This window comes from Sturnus vulgaris, chromosome 2 (genome assembly GCF_052056855.1).
Source record: "Sturnus vulgaris isolate bStuVul1 chromosome 2, bStuVul1.hap1, whole genome shotgun sequence".
Lineage (NCBI taxonomy): Eukaryota > Metazoa > Chordata > Aves > Passeriformes > Sturnidae > Sturnus > Sturnus vulgaris.
Window position 1 is genome coordinate 82,052,373 of NC_142244.1, and position 15,885 is coordinate 82,068,257.

Sequence of the window (15,885 nt, forward strand, 5' to 3'; positions counted from 1 at the left end):
CACATCAACTACTGAACGTGGTCTAGGTCTTCTGATGTCCAGGGGATGGCAAACATGGCTGTATCCACAATTGCTTGAGCACTTTGGCAACTCAGCTCTGCCTAACCACTGAGAACCATCAAGTAACACCAACAATTGAGGAGATTAGATTGCAGCACCTCTCATAGAAAGTATTGCTGGGAATAGAGGCACTGTGGACTGAGGGCGCAGTGTCGTAATTGCCAGGAGTGAATCCTCTGTCAGCAGGACATCATGTAACTTTTTGACATTTAAAATTTTATAATGATGCCGTTATAAAATCAATCTGAGTATTTAAAATTTAATAATTTTACATAATTGTGGCAGTATCAGAACAATTCCAGTTGTATCTTCAGTGTCACTGTGTTTGTTCAGGTTGACTGCAGTGAAGGATGAGATGACAAATATTGTCAGCAGTTCCAGACAGTGTTACCCGAAATAAACTTTTGTACCTTCATACAGTTTTACAGAAACATTGTTGCTACACATGTTCTTACTACTGTCAAGGGAACCAAGAGAACCCTGGTGCAAATAAAAGGTCATCTGGTCCAAGCTCCCTGCCCAGGCAGGGTCAGCCCAGAACACATTGCACAGGATTGCATCCAGACAGTTCTTCAGTATCTCCAGTGAGAGAGACTCCACAACCTCTTTGGTCAGTCTGTTCCAGTGCTTGGTCACCAGCACAGTAAAGAAGTTCATCCTCGTATTCCTCATACCAGGTCGAATTTCCTGCGCATCAGTCTGTGCCCGTTGCCTCTCGTCCTATTGCTCGGCACCACCGAGCAGAGCCTGGCTCCATCCTTTTGGCAGCCTCTCCTCAGTACTTACAGACATTGATGAGATCCCTATCTCTTCTGGAGGCTGTGCAGGCCCATTTCCCTCACTGTTTCTCACTATTCCGCCCCGAGCCCCCTCTCAGGAACCGCTTCCCGCCCCCGCCATCCCCGACCCGCTCCTCCCCTCCCTCCCCCGCCCGCCCGCCCAAGGGACACCACCGGGCGAGACCATGAGGGCGCCTATGGGGGGGGAGGGTGACCGAAGAGGCGCCACTCACAGCGCCGAGGCGCAGTCGCGGCTCAGCCGGGAGGCGATCGCCGCTGGTTCCTCCGAGGCACCGTCACGGCCCGCAACGGGAGCGCGGGCGCGGCCGCCGGGCAGCCCCGCGCCTCCCCCCGGCCCCGTGCGGCGGCGGGAGTTGGTGCGGGCCGGCGGCGGAGGAGGCGTGGGGCGGCGGGGGCGCGCAGGTGAGCGCGCCGCTGTGTCTGCTTCCGGCGCGCCCGCGTCCCCGCTCCGCCGCGGCCGGGGAGGCGACGCCGGCGAGCCCCGCTCCGCGCAGGTAACACGGGCCGGGGGCAGCCCCGCCGCCCCCGCCGCCGCTGCCCCTCGCAGGCCCCCAGGAGGGGAGCGAGCCCACGATCCCAGGGGACCCCTTCCCGCAGCCCGCGGCTGTTCGCTGTGGAGCCGGCTGGCGGCAGTGCGGGGGGAGGGGCGGGTGCTCGGATGGCCAAGCGGAGCCCGGCCGGCTCTGGGAGGCCAGAGGCGCTCCCGGGAGCTGCAGGTGCGGGGCAGCGGCCCCAGGCTGGTGTTGCGGGAGGAGGCTGTGGAGCGGAATTCCTGCCTCCCTCGCGCCAGGTTCCCGTCTGCGGCGCGTGTCTGCAGACGTGCGAGCTGCTGAGATGACAGATAACACACACACTGCCAGCTTGCCCTTTAAAAATGATCGTTTAAAGCAAGCCAGCCAGCCGTCTAAATTTGTTAATTCTTAGCTGCCATAAACAAAACCTGCCTTTTTTTCTCACGTCTTGAAGAATAAGAGGCACGGAAAAATAAAAGGGAACCTTTAACAGCTACAGGAGGAAAGCACTGGAACAGATTGAGGGTGGTGTCGTCAATTTACAATCGATAGAGGTTATGGTTACTGTAATTGTATGCTTGAACTTCACTTGCAGCAAAAGTTTGCAGTATTCAGCAGAATTAAGTGACTTTAAATTTCTCTATGATGATTTATTTGTATAAATTATTCTGTACTCCACATTAACAGTATCGTGACTGTAAGGGATAGGAGAGAGCAAATACAACCAAGAGCATATAGAAAGCTTTTAATTATTTTTATTCGTGTGGTGGTTTATAAGTGTAATTGCTTATTATGTCCTCATGATCATATCACTGCAGCGTGTGCTGTTGGCACCTCACAAATGATAAAAAGTGCTGATTGTAGAGTTCTAGAGATGCTTTGGGAAAGACACCGTGCGTGTTGTGGTATCTTGAAGGCTATTTTAGCTTTTATTGGCTACGAGTTCAAAGATAAGCCTGTACTAACATGATTTTTTTTTCAGGTACCTCGTTGATACCTTGCAGAGGCAATGGAGGCAATGATGAAAACCCTGTTGTAATTAAAACATAAAGAAAAAGTATTCTTTGCTGTGCAATACTCTTAGTATCATTCAATGCCTACTATTTCAGAAGATGAAAAGGAAAATGGTTCTGGAAATAATGGAAACACTGAAAACAGACCTGGGAAAGAATCCCCGGAAGCTTCTCTTCACGATCCCGTGAAGCCATACTGCATGTCAGATGCCTCCACTGCATCCTTGGTGTCTAGGGAAGATGGGCATTATCCATGGGGATGTCCTGTGACTCATACAAGAGAGAAGTTTTATACCATCTGCTCAGACTATGCTTTTTTAAACAGAGTAACATCTATTTGTAAAAGTCCAAGTGCTTCAGTTAGTTCCTGCCTATCAAGCAGTGCTGCCTTAAACGTTGGAAATAACACACCTAACTTACTCAGTGTTCAAACTGGTGCTTCAGAGATTATCTACAGTGAAGATGCTAACTTGGAAAGCCTGTCTGGCAATCTTGGAAAGCTTCCACTGGCATGGGAAATAGACAAATCGGAGTTCAATGGCGTGAACTCAAATATGAAGAGCAAAGCAGGTGAGGTGGTGAAGTTTTGATGTGAAAGGAAAAGGCTTCATGTTTCCACCTTGTTTGTAAATGGACTGGCCAGCACATGTGTCCTGTGAGGAAGTGCTATAGAAGACCTTGTTCTTCATTTCAAGGAACCTGCTCATCAAGACAGAATAGTGTGAGAGAGAGAAGGAGTGAAAATGAAGTGTAACTGCCAGGGGAAGTGGATCCAAAGCAAGGCTGACTTCTTAACTGTGTAGTATTTGGGGTGGTTTCTGGTATCCCCACCCCCTAAGCCCTCCCCCGTGTTGTTGCAGTGTTTTTTTTCTTTTGTTATAGTAGGACCTGCTGTATTATGCATCTGGATGCATGGCTTCAAAAGGGGACAAAAATATTTCTGCTTTAGCATATGGCCCGGCTCTCCATTTTCTACTGTCACAGTGGCTTATAAAAAGGAAAAGACCTTGGATGTATATTATTATTAACGGATTTGCATATATGTTTTCATTAGAAACTGTAGCTGGTTGTAAGGCTGGCAGTAAAAAACAAACATTTAATTATATTCCCTGTATACTTAATGTTAGGAGATGGGAGGTCCATGTTGGTCTGAGAGTCTATTTCTGGGATGGGTGATTTAGTGCATTAGAATAATCAGATTGACTTATCTCTCTAAACAGTTGTGCAGGTCATCATTAATTCTGTTCATGGTCTAAACACCGTGTTGTTTACAGAGCTAATGGCAGCTTTATAAACCTGTTGATAATTTAGATTATGTATTTTTTCTCCTTTCAGTTAATGTTTAGTCCCAGTTTACACTAACTAACACAATCCCTGTCTATTTGAGCTTTATGCTATTACCAAAAGTATTTAAGAAGAAAGCTGTGAATGGCAAACTAGATATTCATTTGATTCTGAAATTTGATTTGCAGGCAACATGAAGAAACAAGGAACAAAGAAAAAATCAGTGGAAAAAAAAAGCAAACAATACAGAGAGTGTCCTCAGCGTTCAGCTCTTGAAGATGTGAAGGAGAGAAAAGTGTTGGACCTTCGCAGATGGTAGTATTGATAAATTCATAATTTGATAAAAGAATTCATGAGCTACACTAACCATGTAGTTTCTCAGTAAACACTCTTGCTAGTTACCTGATTTCAAACTTCTCAATAATGTCTTCGTAATTTTTTTTTTAGTAGAAATGTTAAGCGTACACACACTGTCTCATGCATTCTAGAAGAAAACTTAGAACTTCCTTCCCATCTGTTTAAATTCTTAAAACATTTTTCTTTCTAAACGTTCTTTCTGGTTTCAGAAAAAAAGAAAAACTTTTTCATTGGAGATTCATTGCAAAACCAAATACAAGTTCAGTAGCATGCTCAGGCAAAAAGTAACCTTAAATGTACCACTGATATATTTTACTTCTGGTTTCACATTTGTTGGGAAATACTTGATCAGAATCTGTCATTTCTATACAGACATTATTGTATTAATATAGGTCACTAAATTTAATAGTTTAATGTATCTGTCTGGTTCTAACTTTGTGTCTGTTTCACCACAAAATTAGAGTTAACTTTGGGAATCTGTGGCCCAGAATGACATTCATTAGTAAATTGGTAGAGATGCAGTTTGCCACAAGTGCACATGTTAGAAGAGACTGGGAAAAAACATATGTTACATAAGTACAGAATCATATTTTCCTACAGGATCATTTGTACAGAACTCTCATAGAGCTGTTAGAAATTTGACTGATTCATATGAAATTGGATTGTAGCATTTGGCAAAGAAATTTTTTAACATGTGTGCTTATTTTTGGTTTTAAGGTTGTTTTGGGCTTTGTGTTTGCTTTTTTATTTTAACACAGATGACATAAAATCATTCAGTATAATGTGGCATTTAAGTGACATGGCACACAAAAAAGGTTTGTCATGTACATGAGTCAAGATTGTGTAATTGATGTTTGATATTTCTTCTTTAAGGTATTGTGTTAGCCGACCTCAATACAAGACTTCCTGTGGAATTTCGTCCTTGGTGTCTTGCTGGAATTTCTTATATAGTACACTGGGAGCTGGAAGGTAAAGTCACACATAGACTGCTTTGCTTTGCCTCTAGAGTGTCAAAAATAAGTTTCTAATTGCAACACTTTTTTTTTTTTAAGTTTACCCCCCATCACTCAAGAAGAAGCCTTGCATATACTGGGCTTTCAGCCCCCATTTGAGGAGATTAGGTTTGGTCCCTTCACTGGAAATACAACTCTAATGAGGTATGTTTGGTTTTTTTGATGCAGCTACGAGATAGAACCTTTAAAATAGAGTAGTAGTTCATTTATTTAAAAACAAAGTTGGTGACATGTTAATCCTCCTTTAAGTTTTAGAATAATGAAGCATGCCTGAGTACTCTGACAATGAAACTTCTCAAAGAGTTGTTGGCACTTGCCATTTTGAATGGTGTGATGTTGTTACACAGGTCAGGTCAATGTGAAATTCTATTTGAATTTTTGATTCAGTTTGTGTAATGGTTCTATAATACTCTAATGAGTATTCCTGGTCAGGAAACTTTCTCTTTACACTTATTTTCCTGTTTTTGAAAATGCATGTTAAATGCTTGCTAATGTCACTGAAATGGTCTGGAAAGACAGTTGACACACTATTAGCTTAATGTAAAGTGTAATTTAAGAACTGAAAACGAGATAGTGCTGAATCTTTGCTGCAGTGGAACTGTTCAGCAACAAAAACATGGAGCTGGAATTTTTTTATCACTTCTGCTCTGCTGTTTCCTGATATTTATAGGTTGGACCTAAATTCTTTGTGGGTTTTTCTTGTTTTGATTTTTTTTTTTTGGTATTAAAGTAATAAGACATTCTAGGATTAAACATAACCAAGAAGCATATTGTACTAGAGTGCTGAACATTTTGACAGGGCTTTGGTGTGTTACCCTTTGGTGAGATTAAAAATTTTTGCAGTATTCTTGCTTGCTTCACGAGTTGCATTTAATTTAGTTTTGTTTTTTTTTTTTTTAATGGCAATATGTAGTGTTTGGCTGATCAGGATGATGCTGGATTTGAAAAGTGGTAGCAGTCTATTCTCCATCCAGCATACTGGCTAGATCATTGGAAAATGTCACAGAAATTTCCTTACCTGCTTTAGGAAATTCAGATCCAGGATTTGTATCTCTTCAGGAGTATGTCAGGGTATAGCAACCCTTATAGACCAAGCTGATAAAATGTTCTGTCCCTTTGTCTATATAGACTGTTGACACAAAAGTTAAACTTGTAATTGTTCTCTGATTTCCCCTGTGAGCATCCTCTATGCAGCAGAGAAGTTACCATATTTTTGTTTTCTTTTTTTCTTGCCTGGTCCAATAATTTTGAAGTACTTGGCAGATTGGGAAACAGGGCTGTGATCCAGCCCCGTTACCCAACATAGCTTTATGACTGAGGTATTATCTTCTAATGTGGAAAAATTGCTGGCTTGTCCTCACTTAGTGCTGTGGTAAGGAGTTGCAGTATGAGGCTTCTGTAATGCTCAGGCTTTGTGGAGTTTAGGTGAGAGAAACCCAACAGGATAAGCAGAAAGTCTTAACTTGAAGGGTCCCTTCTGGTGTGTTAGATTTCATTTATGTACCCTACAAATCAGGGTTGAAGTTTGGTACCTCAGAATTTGTGTGTCTTTCTAAAGGCTGAACATTAGAGGTGACTGGGCTAAATACAGTAGGACCAACATTTCACATCCAGTGCTTTGGTTATTAGGGATCTATGTCAAGTCTGGAAAAGCAAAATGAAGGAAAAGGCTCTGGGCTCTGTGAATTTTCTTCTCTGTCTAGGATATGTTAAGTTTTGTGTTGGGTGCCATGGTCATCTACAATCTAAATATTAGCAAGGTAGGTACTTAGTAGCACACCATGACTTGTTTTCCTAAACTGACACAGCATAGGAAAAGTGTGAGGAAATGAAATTGTATTTAATAACCCTGGAGTTATTACAATCTTTAAGCTTATTGTTTCAGATGGTTTAGGCAAATAAATGATCACTTCCATATCAAGGGATGCTCATACGTTCTGTATAAACCTCATGGGAAGAACAAGACAGCTGGAGAAACTGGTATGTAGCTAATCCTAAAGTATTCATCTTAGTGTATAAATTGAAAAATCCTGCAGTGTGTAGCATTTGACAGGACAAGGTCTGTAAGTAGTACTTCCAATCTGAGATAAGGTATCAAATAGCTCCAAGTTGGCTGATTTTTCTGTTTTTACTTTTTCTCTTATTTAGCTAAAAATTTTATTTATACTTTTATTATAATAAGATACATTATATACTCTTCTGTCTCAGAATTGGAATTTTAAGGTATCCAGGCAAACACTATTTCCAGTTCTGCATTGGTGTGTGGGAAGATTTGTTTGCTCTCATCTACTGGGAGAACAAAAAGTATTGGTCTTGACTAAATGTTTAATGCCTTTAAAAAGCCCAGTTTTAAAGATAATGAACTTTCCTGTTCTGCCTGACTGTAGCTAACATCACTCTCTAAAGTTAGGCGATTATTCTCAATTACCTTTTGAAGCCCCATTTTTTTGCAGCTTGTCTACTTTTTAGGTATGCTATTTAAAAAATTTTACTTTCATGCACAGTTAACTAGCCTTTGGTATGGCCTGGGTAAGCACAAAATCATGTAGAAAAGTTTTAGAGATTATTAAAATGGATTTTCTTTTTCTTGGTATCCCACTTGAAACTTGTCACGTTTCAGTGCCTCTTCTAGTCTTTTCCTGAAACTGAGCACTGTGGTCATGTTATAAAACCCTGCGTGCCCATAGGTGCTCCTGAGACTAGGAAGCTCCAAGAAGTTCATTATACCAAAATGTTTTCTGTGGTTTTAGTAGTATCATCAATGTGTGCCACATCTGACTTAGGGCAACTGGGACTGCAGTCTGTTGCAGTGTGTATTTCCTAGGTTAAGAGATACTTATAGTTCTTTATTAAATTTGCTTTTGATCTAAACACAAAGCATACTTTATATTGCATTTCCCTAGCTCAGACTGTGTGGCAGATAGTATTTAATTTCCTGCCTGGTACAAAAAAGTAATAAGTTTGATATCAAAAGTGTATTTTGTGCGTGCCTGCCAGATCATGTCCTCCCACTTAAAAAGCAGTATAACTACTTTGTTGTCAAAAAAGGTATTTTTTTCTGCTGAATATGTTAATCAGGATCCAAAGCACCCAGAACTGTAACCTGATCTTCCTTTGTAGCTGCAGGAGCCCTTGCAAAGCTAACACGTGGACTGAAAGATGAATCAATGGCCTACATCTACCATTGCCAAAACCATTATTTTTGCCCAATTGGATTTGAAGCAACCCCAGTAAAAGCTAGTAAAGCCTATAGGTAAGATACTGTGTTCATGCTTGTTTTAGTGGAAGAAACATACAGAAAAATTTACTTCAATTTGATACCATTTTTCTACATAAAGAACATTTCAGTTTGTGTCATATAGCCATCTGTCTGAGTTAGAAAAACACTACAATGTGATTTGAAAGGACTGACTTAAAATGAAACATAACTAAACAGACTACACTGAGAGAACTTGAAAAAGAAAACTGTAAGTGGTATTGAGAAATTCTTTTTTTAAAGACCTTTTAGCCATGTAGAGAGAAGGTAGTTATTTTATTGAAGGACGAATGAAGGTAACTAATCTGAAAACTAAAAATGTATGGGCTGAAAAATGGCCATATGGCTGTATGGCCAGGTGGGGTTTTCTTAAAGGTAAACGATAAAAAGCTAGCTAATTATGGGGAGAATCTGTTCCTAGAGAGCTTGCAAGAGAAAACAGGTTTATGTATGTTGCAATTTTCCTTTATAATCTAGAAGCAAAAAGTCTACATGATATTAATCCTTCTTGAGGTGGATGCAATGAAATTTACCAGTGTTTGTGTAGGTATCACATGATGGTGGTTATGTACCTTTTTTGCATTAATGTTGACTAATAATGGTGGTGGTAAACTCCAACTACTGGCATGTAAGGCATAGAAAAGTAAAGATATGTGAATGATTTGCTACCTGGAATTGGGAGGGAACAGGGGGAGAAAACCTGGAAGAGATCTTTGGACTATGACATTAGGTTTGACTTTTCCTAACAATGCTTGAAATGCTGGAGTACTTTTATAAGCTTAATATTCCAGTTGTTTTAGAATAAAAATACAGTTCCCTGTATAATAATTTCAGATTTGTCAGAGTTATACTACTAGGATAATATAATGCAATAGTTAATATAGTTTTTAATTAAATACAGATTTTTTAAAAAAGGTAATAGCATTAATATTCATATGGAATCTGGGGAGAGTCTTGCATTAAACCCACAAATTTTAACTTTGAAAATATTAAAATAAAAGATATTCTTGAGATATATATTAGCTTTTGTAAGGCATTTACCTTGTTGCTCGATGTAGAGTGCCATACTTAGTAGAGTACTCTATGCACTCTTGAGGAGAGCAGTTTGTTTTTCCTCATTCAGTGAATCATATTAAGCTGTTTTTCCTCTCTCGACATAGTTGCAACATGGTAGGTATTAAAGGATTCTGTTGGACTTTCTCTATGTTCAGCCATTGGTCAGTATTTATTAGCATTATCATAGAGCTAAGTAGTCAATCCCTGAGAAAATTAGCAGATACCAGTATTGGGGAATGCTGAACAGTGAAAAGCGTAGGTTACTAATATAAGGTGAACTTCTGGCTATCTGCTTGCTAAGTAGTCTGACTTTGACTTTGTTGAAGAGGTAGGGTCACATCAAGGAATAGAGAATGCTAGCTCTACTTTCGGAGTTCAAAATGATCATTGATTGGAGGTGATAAAGCATAATCATCTGAATCTAATTGTTTCCCAGTGTGAAGCTTATGATAGGGTTAATGAAAACTTTTAATATAAGAACAAAAGAATACAGTTTTTTTATTGAGACTGAGTTCACTGACTTACCAGGTTTGTGAGAAGAGTCTAAAAAAATATCCCCCAAGTAGAAATCTAACACATCAGTCTACTTGAGTTTACCAAAATGTTAATCACTTACTTACTCAATCAGTTAGGAAGACTCTGTACTAGAAGACAAAGAAATAATATGGTCCAGTGTGTGGAAACATAACATGCCTTTTAACTAATTTAAATTTATCTTGTTTAGTAATGGGTGAGAGTAGCACTTTCATTCTTTACCCTTGGCTGGAATGGATTCTTAGTCACTAGTGATGTTATTTTTAAGTCAATATTAGCTTTCTTTCTTAACAACAGTTCTCTTCTAACAATATAACATGAAATAATAAGTTCAAGAAGCTTTTACAGCCTTACTTTAGGCCGGAGGTCAGACCCAAATGAGCATCCTGTTTTCTTTGTATTTTCTGATCCTACTGAGGGGAAAAAAAAAATTGTTTTCAGAAGCACTACCAGTAGATTCTGGAGCAGTTCTTGCACTGTTTTTGCACTCTACTTACAAAGGAAAGGTTTTATTTGAAAATCAAGCTGAGAGACATTTTAGGTCCCAAACGAAGTGAGTGGATAGGTTGCTAGGCTGAGTTTAGAGACAGTTCTTAGGTCACCCACAGACTTCCTGTATGATCTTAGGTTGCTGGATTTGGACTCGGGAGACCTGGGTTCAGTTCCCAGTTCAACCACAGACTTCCAGTGTGACTTTAGGTAAGTCAATTAATCTATCCTGTGTCTTGGTTTCCCATCTTTGCACTGATGGAATAGATTGTTATTTTACAGGGAATTTTTTGTAAGTAAACAAAATGTTCCAAGCAATAAGGCCATATGCTGTTTAATACCCTAGGCAGAAAAATGAAACTGATGTAGTTTTTCATGAGATAATTATACACAGGAAGTCACAGAGCAGTCCTGTGTATCTCGTCAGTTCTGCCCTCATACCTGTCAAAAATTTTCCTTGGCAAGGTTACTGCAAGCTTTGAGCTTCTTGGAAGTTAATTGCAAAGTAGTATTAATTCAGAAGTTTGGATTTTAGTATCTGGTATTGGAAGTTTAGAAGGAAGCATTGGAAGTTGCCAGTTCTTTTCTTACAGGTTACCCTACAGCTCTTAGTAACACCTGTCAGCCAAGGTGTAGTTTAAAAATAGTGGAAAGGACTCTTTCATGACCATTAGACATCACAGATAGGGAGGAAGTTGTTTGTACCACATTTATGTGGCTTTCCACAACTCTTATTTCTGTTGGTTCCTATATATTTATACTTACATCATGTACCAGACTGTCTTTCATCCAAATAAATCTGCTCTTAGTGAAAATCTGTCTTCCTCCCAAATAACGTGTAGTAGCATCCCCAAGGTTTGCTTTCAGACCCTGTGAAACAAAAGGTTCCCTATATGGAATTGCAAGCGCTCTAGCACAGGAGCTGGTTTTTAGTTTGGCTGAGGAAACAATTTTAAATGTTAGAAAATCCTAAAAAGAATAAGAGATTGCTAGTATCTCTTTTTCTTTCTCGTATGCACAATAAATCTTACTAGGATTGTGTCTTCTGTTGAACAGAGGTCGTGTCCTGCAGCAAGAAGTAGAATATTGGATCTTAATTGGAGAGCCCAGCAGAAAGCATCCAACAATACATTGTAAAAGGTATGTTACTTGGTAAGAATGCAAAATAATGTTTTCTTTCAAAACAGTTTGTAGTTCTCTACTCAGAGTCACCAACTGACTTTTTAATTCTTTTGAATAAATATATACATGAGTGTGTATATATATGTATCTAATAGAAACAGATGGTGCCGTAGTGAGAAGCTTCATGTTTTGACCTCAAGGGTGGCTCTGCAGTTTTACATCACCTGTCAGAACATATGAGGGCTGCTAAGAGCCAAAGCCCATATCTTTTGTTTGAGTGTGACACAGCTCATATTAATCAGGAAGAAAAGGCACCTCAGCTGCCTACGGTCATGCCAGTTGTGACTTACAGACTGCATGGCCCTTGGAGGAGTTTACATTGGAGCCGAGGACGTCCACAGGCTGTGTCTGGGCTGTGCACAGGATATTCTGCTGCTGCTGAGATCTCTTAGCTCAGGTGCAGCCCCTATTCTGTTGTGTTATTTGCTTATCTGTGCATTCAAGCAGTATATTTACGATGAGGTCTGACCCAAACAAAGTTGGCGTCTAAACTAGACATACAGACTAGTAGAACTAGAGGGTGCTATGTAGAAATATCATGGATTAGTTATATTTAACAGGATTTTTTTGTCAGTGATGTGACTTTGTCAATAACTCCAAGTACCTGGGTATTTTGGACTACGAGATTAAGTGCAACAAAATTAAAATCCCATTATGCGTCTGATTATTGAGAAATGGCATGTTGTAAGTCCCAAGGGTAGAACTTCGTTGTGTGGTATATTAACTACAAATGGCACAGGAAAAGGTTTCTGAATATATAATAAAACCCTTTGTAATACTAATTTTGATTGTGGAGACATTCTTCCTCCTGCTGCACTCCCTGTGAGAGCTGGCAGAAAGTTCTGTGCTTAAGGAAAGGGCGCAAAGGCTGGAGCAGAAATGCGTATTCTGAACTTGGAGAGTGGTGTTAAACAGGCAGTTAGACATTGATAGAAATGAAAAGGTGGTGTGCAGGTTTAAAAAGGTCTGGAATATGAAAAGATCCATTTCAACTGGGCTGGAAGGAATTATGAGTTTTTGAAAAGCTTAGTGAATGGGGAGTGATTGAATTGATAGTTTAGAATTAAATACAGTGGAGGAGTGAGTTATGATGAGAGTTGTCTCTGGTGAAAGCACATTTAGTGTGTGATAGAAACCAAGGAACTGAACAAAATAATGCAAAAAGGTAGGAGAGGTTTAAAGGAAAAAAGGGCTAATGTTTCTTCTTGCCAAGACCACACTTAGCTTCCTTCTTTCCCAAACTGATGAATTGGTAAGCGTAGGGAATGTAACTGACTCATGATGCTCTTACTCATTTTGGAAGGTGTTTCTCGAGAGCAGGAATAATCACTGTGAATGCTTTGATTAAAAGTGACACTTTTACATCTAGTTTCGTGTCTCTAATACTGAGGCTTTTGTAACTTTATGCATTCATTTATCTTTAAATCACTGATAAGACTGTTTAAAGCTACAGGTTACAGGTCTGTATTTGTGTATGTGCACGTTGAGTCTTTGTGCTGCTGAGGCTTCATAAATATCAGCTGAGTAGTAATGATTTTATTCTGTAGGTGGACAGATATTGTCACTGACCTAAACACTCAAAATCCAGAATATCTAGATATTCGACACCTAGAGAGAGGATTGCAACATCGAAAAACAAAGAAGGTAAGGTAAACTCACTAAGATGGGAGGAAATTCATGGTAGGTTTTTTGCAAACTTACTCATGCTTCAGCAGTGTAAGATCACTAAAGGAATTTGTTCTGTTATGAAGTTGCTGAAGACAAAAATATAATGTGGGTTCTTGCATACCAAAGTCATTTAGATTTACTTGCTGGACAAGATATAAAACATCAGTAGCTTGGTATATCCTAGGATGAACCAGGATATCTGTGTATACGGAATGTATTTGGTCAGAATATTTAACTTTGTTGGTTTAAAATGTAGCTGCAGCAAGTATAGAAATGTTGTGCAGACAAACTAAAGACCCTTTGGGGTATGACCCTCCAACGACATTTAAGTGGGAAAGAAAGTACAATTGAATAGGATCAGGCATAAAAGAATATTTGTGTCTCCCTTGTGTGGAGTTACTGTCAATGCATGTGGCTTTCTTTCCTATAGATAGGGCTGTATCTCATGGGTGGAGGATGTATTTGTGATTTGCAGATTGAAACTCTGTGAGAAATAATAGACTGAAGAGATGATTTCAGATGTGAAGACCCTATGGAAGACTGTGTCAGCAAGATCAGAATGGACCAGAACAGATAATTGCTGAGAAGGTAGATAGAAAGTAAAAAAAAAAGAGTAGCAGAAGATAAGTGATACTGGCCCACGAAAGATAAAATGGATAGCTTAAAAAGATAAAAAAGATGAGTAAGAAAGTAGTAATTGAATCTGGAAGACAACCAGAACTGATTGATGCAAGTTGTATATTTCTGTGTATGGTTATTGTTGTGTTTCGTTGTTTGTTGATTTTTTTTTTTCCTGGCTAATATGTTGTGGCACTTCTTGTTTGTTTTCTTTTTGAAAGTATTGTGTTACTTGCCAATATGTTGATGTCAAATATCTATGTATTTTAGAAACGTGCCTATGGTGTGCATTTAACAAAGAACCTGTTTTACTTTGATTAGGTTGGAGGAAATCTTCATTGCATCATTGCCTTTCAGAGACTTAACTGGCAAAGATTTGGTCCTTGGAATTTTCCATTTGGAACTGTTAGACAGAATAAACAGTCCCAAACACAAGGACAAGGAATTTCCAAATCTGAGAGTGAAGACAATATATCTAAGAAACAACACGGAAGACTGGGTCGATCTTTCAGTGCTAGCTTTCATCAAGAATCCACGTGGAAGAAATCTAATCTTCGGGAGAGGAGGAACAGTGGGTATCAGAGTTACAATGATTATGATGGAAATGATTAAAATTAACTTTAGATGATAGAATTAATATATTAAAGTTAGTTTTAATCAAAACATATTAGGGATTTATTAGTCCTAGAACACATAAGAATAGAAATTATGGTATAAGATACAGCTTCATAATTATTAAATAAATATGTTGATATGGTTGCAATAGATGAGATCTGATGTATAAAGTGACAGATAAGCACAGATTGTTGTAATTTTGCAATCAAAGGTGAATATGATAGTAAAATCAATCATTTCTTTTGAAATAATTGTACTATGTCCTGATCTGTGAAAACAAAAGAGCAGGTTGAAATCAGTCAATGTAATAAACAGACTTAATTGAAAATATTTATTGTTCAAAAGCATGAAAAATTATGATATGACAATATAAAAAAGGGTTTTTCTGCAAATGGTGTAAAGATAAAAGTAAACATTGCCTTTGTTTTTGGCACTTCATAAAAAGATCACATAGGTTAGAAAACCTTGTTGGATTTACAAAGAGAATGTACATTCACCATTTAATTCCCATTTGACCTCTGTCAGTCAGATAATCATATCTTGTCAAGCAGGTCTCAGTTTCTTTTCCCTTATCTGGTTGCCTGTTTTTGACTGCGAGGAATCGCCTGTTCGAGGACGGAACTTCTGTTACCTTTGCTCTGTGGGTAAAGTGGCTGAACTCTTATCCTGGAGCCTCCTGAGAGCACGGACTCACTTAAAACAAGCTTATGAAATTCAGTATTAAAAGCTGCATTTACAATTAGCCAAATGAGCTGAACACTGTGTTCTGTTGGCAGTTCTTTTCCTTGTTCAGTCTTACAATTTGTCCTTTTTCTGCTGCTTTTTTCATTTTGTGTGAAGGGGATGCAAGTGCTGAAAACTGCTGGCAGGCCCTGATGATATACCTCTCAGCCAGCACACAATTCAAGCTTTATCAGGTGTCCCAGGTGAATTTTTTTTTTCTTTTTTTCTTTCCCTGATAAATTCAGTTGTTTGCCCAAACACATCTCAACAGTTGTATTGTTCTGTGTACAAATGTTCATACCTGCTCAAGGATTAATTTTTTGACATAAAAAGATTTGTCATGGAATGCAGGGGTTTTGTAGGTTGCTGCTTTTGTTAACCAAAAATGGGAGACTTTTAGACTTTTGTTCATTCAATAAAATTTGTTTTCTATCTTGTTTGTTTTTCATTTGTCTGGGAAATGATGGTCCTGCATTTAGTGAAGGTCTTCAGCAAAGTAGGTAAGTGACAGATCAGAGCTGCAATTACTGCTTAGCAAAGTAGGCAGGATCTCTTGGGTCATTAAAACTGGTGCTCAGTGCAGCCACTGTGACTTCTGCTATTTAATTTCTCAAAGCCTGCAGCCTTATGACTGAACAAAACCCATAGGTTTTGAAACATTATTTTCCAGATGAGCTATTTTCAGACCATGTTTTTGCAAGCTGA

General features: G+C 39.0%; 1 protein-coding gene across 2 annotated transcripts; it reads left to right on the forward strand.

The window, feature by feature from the left end:
• The first annotated feature begins 1,231 nt into the window (after positions 1-1,231).
• Positions 1,232-15,612, forward strand: BIVM (basic, immunoglobulin-like variable motif containing). 2 transcript variants are annotated; one of them, XM_014873344.2, is made up of 11 exons: positions 1,236-1,354; positions 2,355-2,955; positions 3,858-3,984; positions 4,900-4,995; positions 5,079-5,183; positions 6,925-7,019; positions 8,160-8,292; positions 10,513-10,584; positions 11,431-11,514; positions 13,104-13,200; positions 14,164-15,612. In XM_014873344.2, exons 2-11 carry the CDS (start codon positions 2,466-2,468, stop codon positions 14,452-14,454), a joined length of 1,590 nt encoding a protein of 529 aa, XP_014728830.1. In that variant the 5' UTR covers positions 1,236-1,354; positions 2,355-2,465; the 3' UTR covers positions 14,455-15,612. The 2 variants fall into 2 exon arrangements, with proteins under 2 accessions (XP_088016013.1, XP_014728830.1); XM_088159887.1 differs by lacking the exon at positions 10,513-10,584 and having other exon boundaries at positions 1,232-1,354.
• Positions 15,613-15,885: the final 273 nt, after the last annotated feature.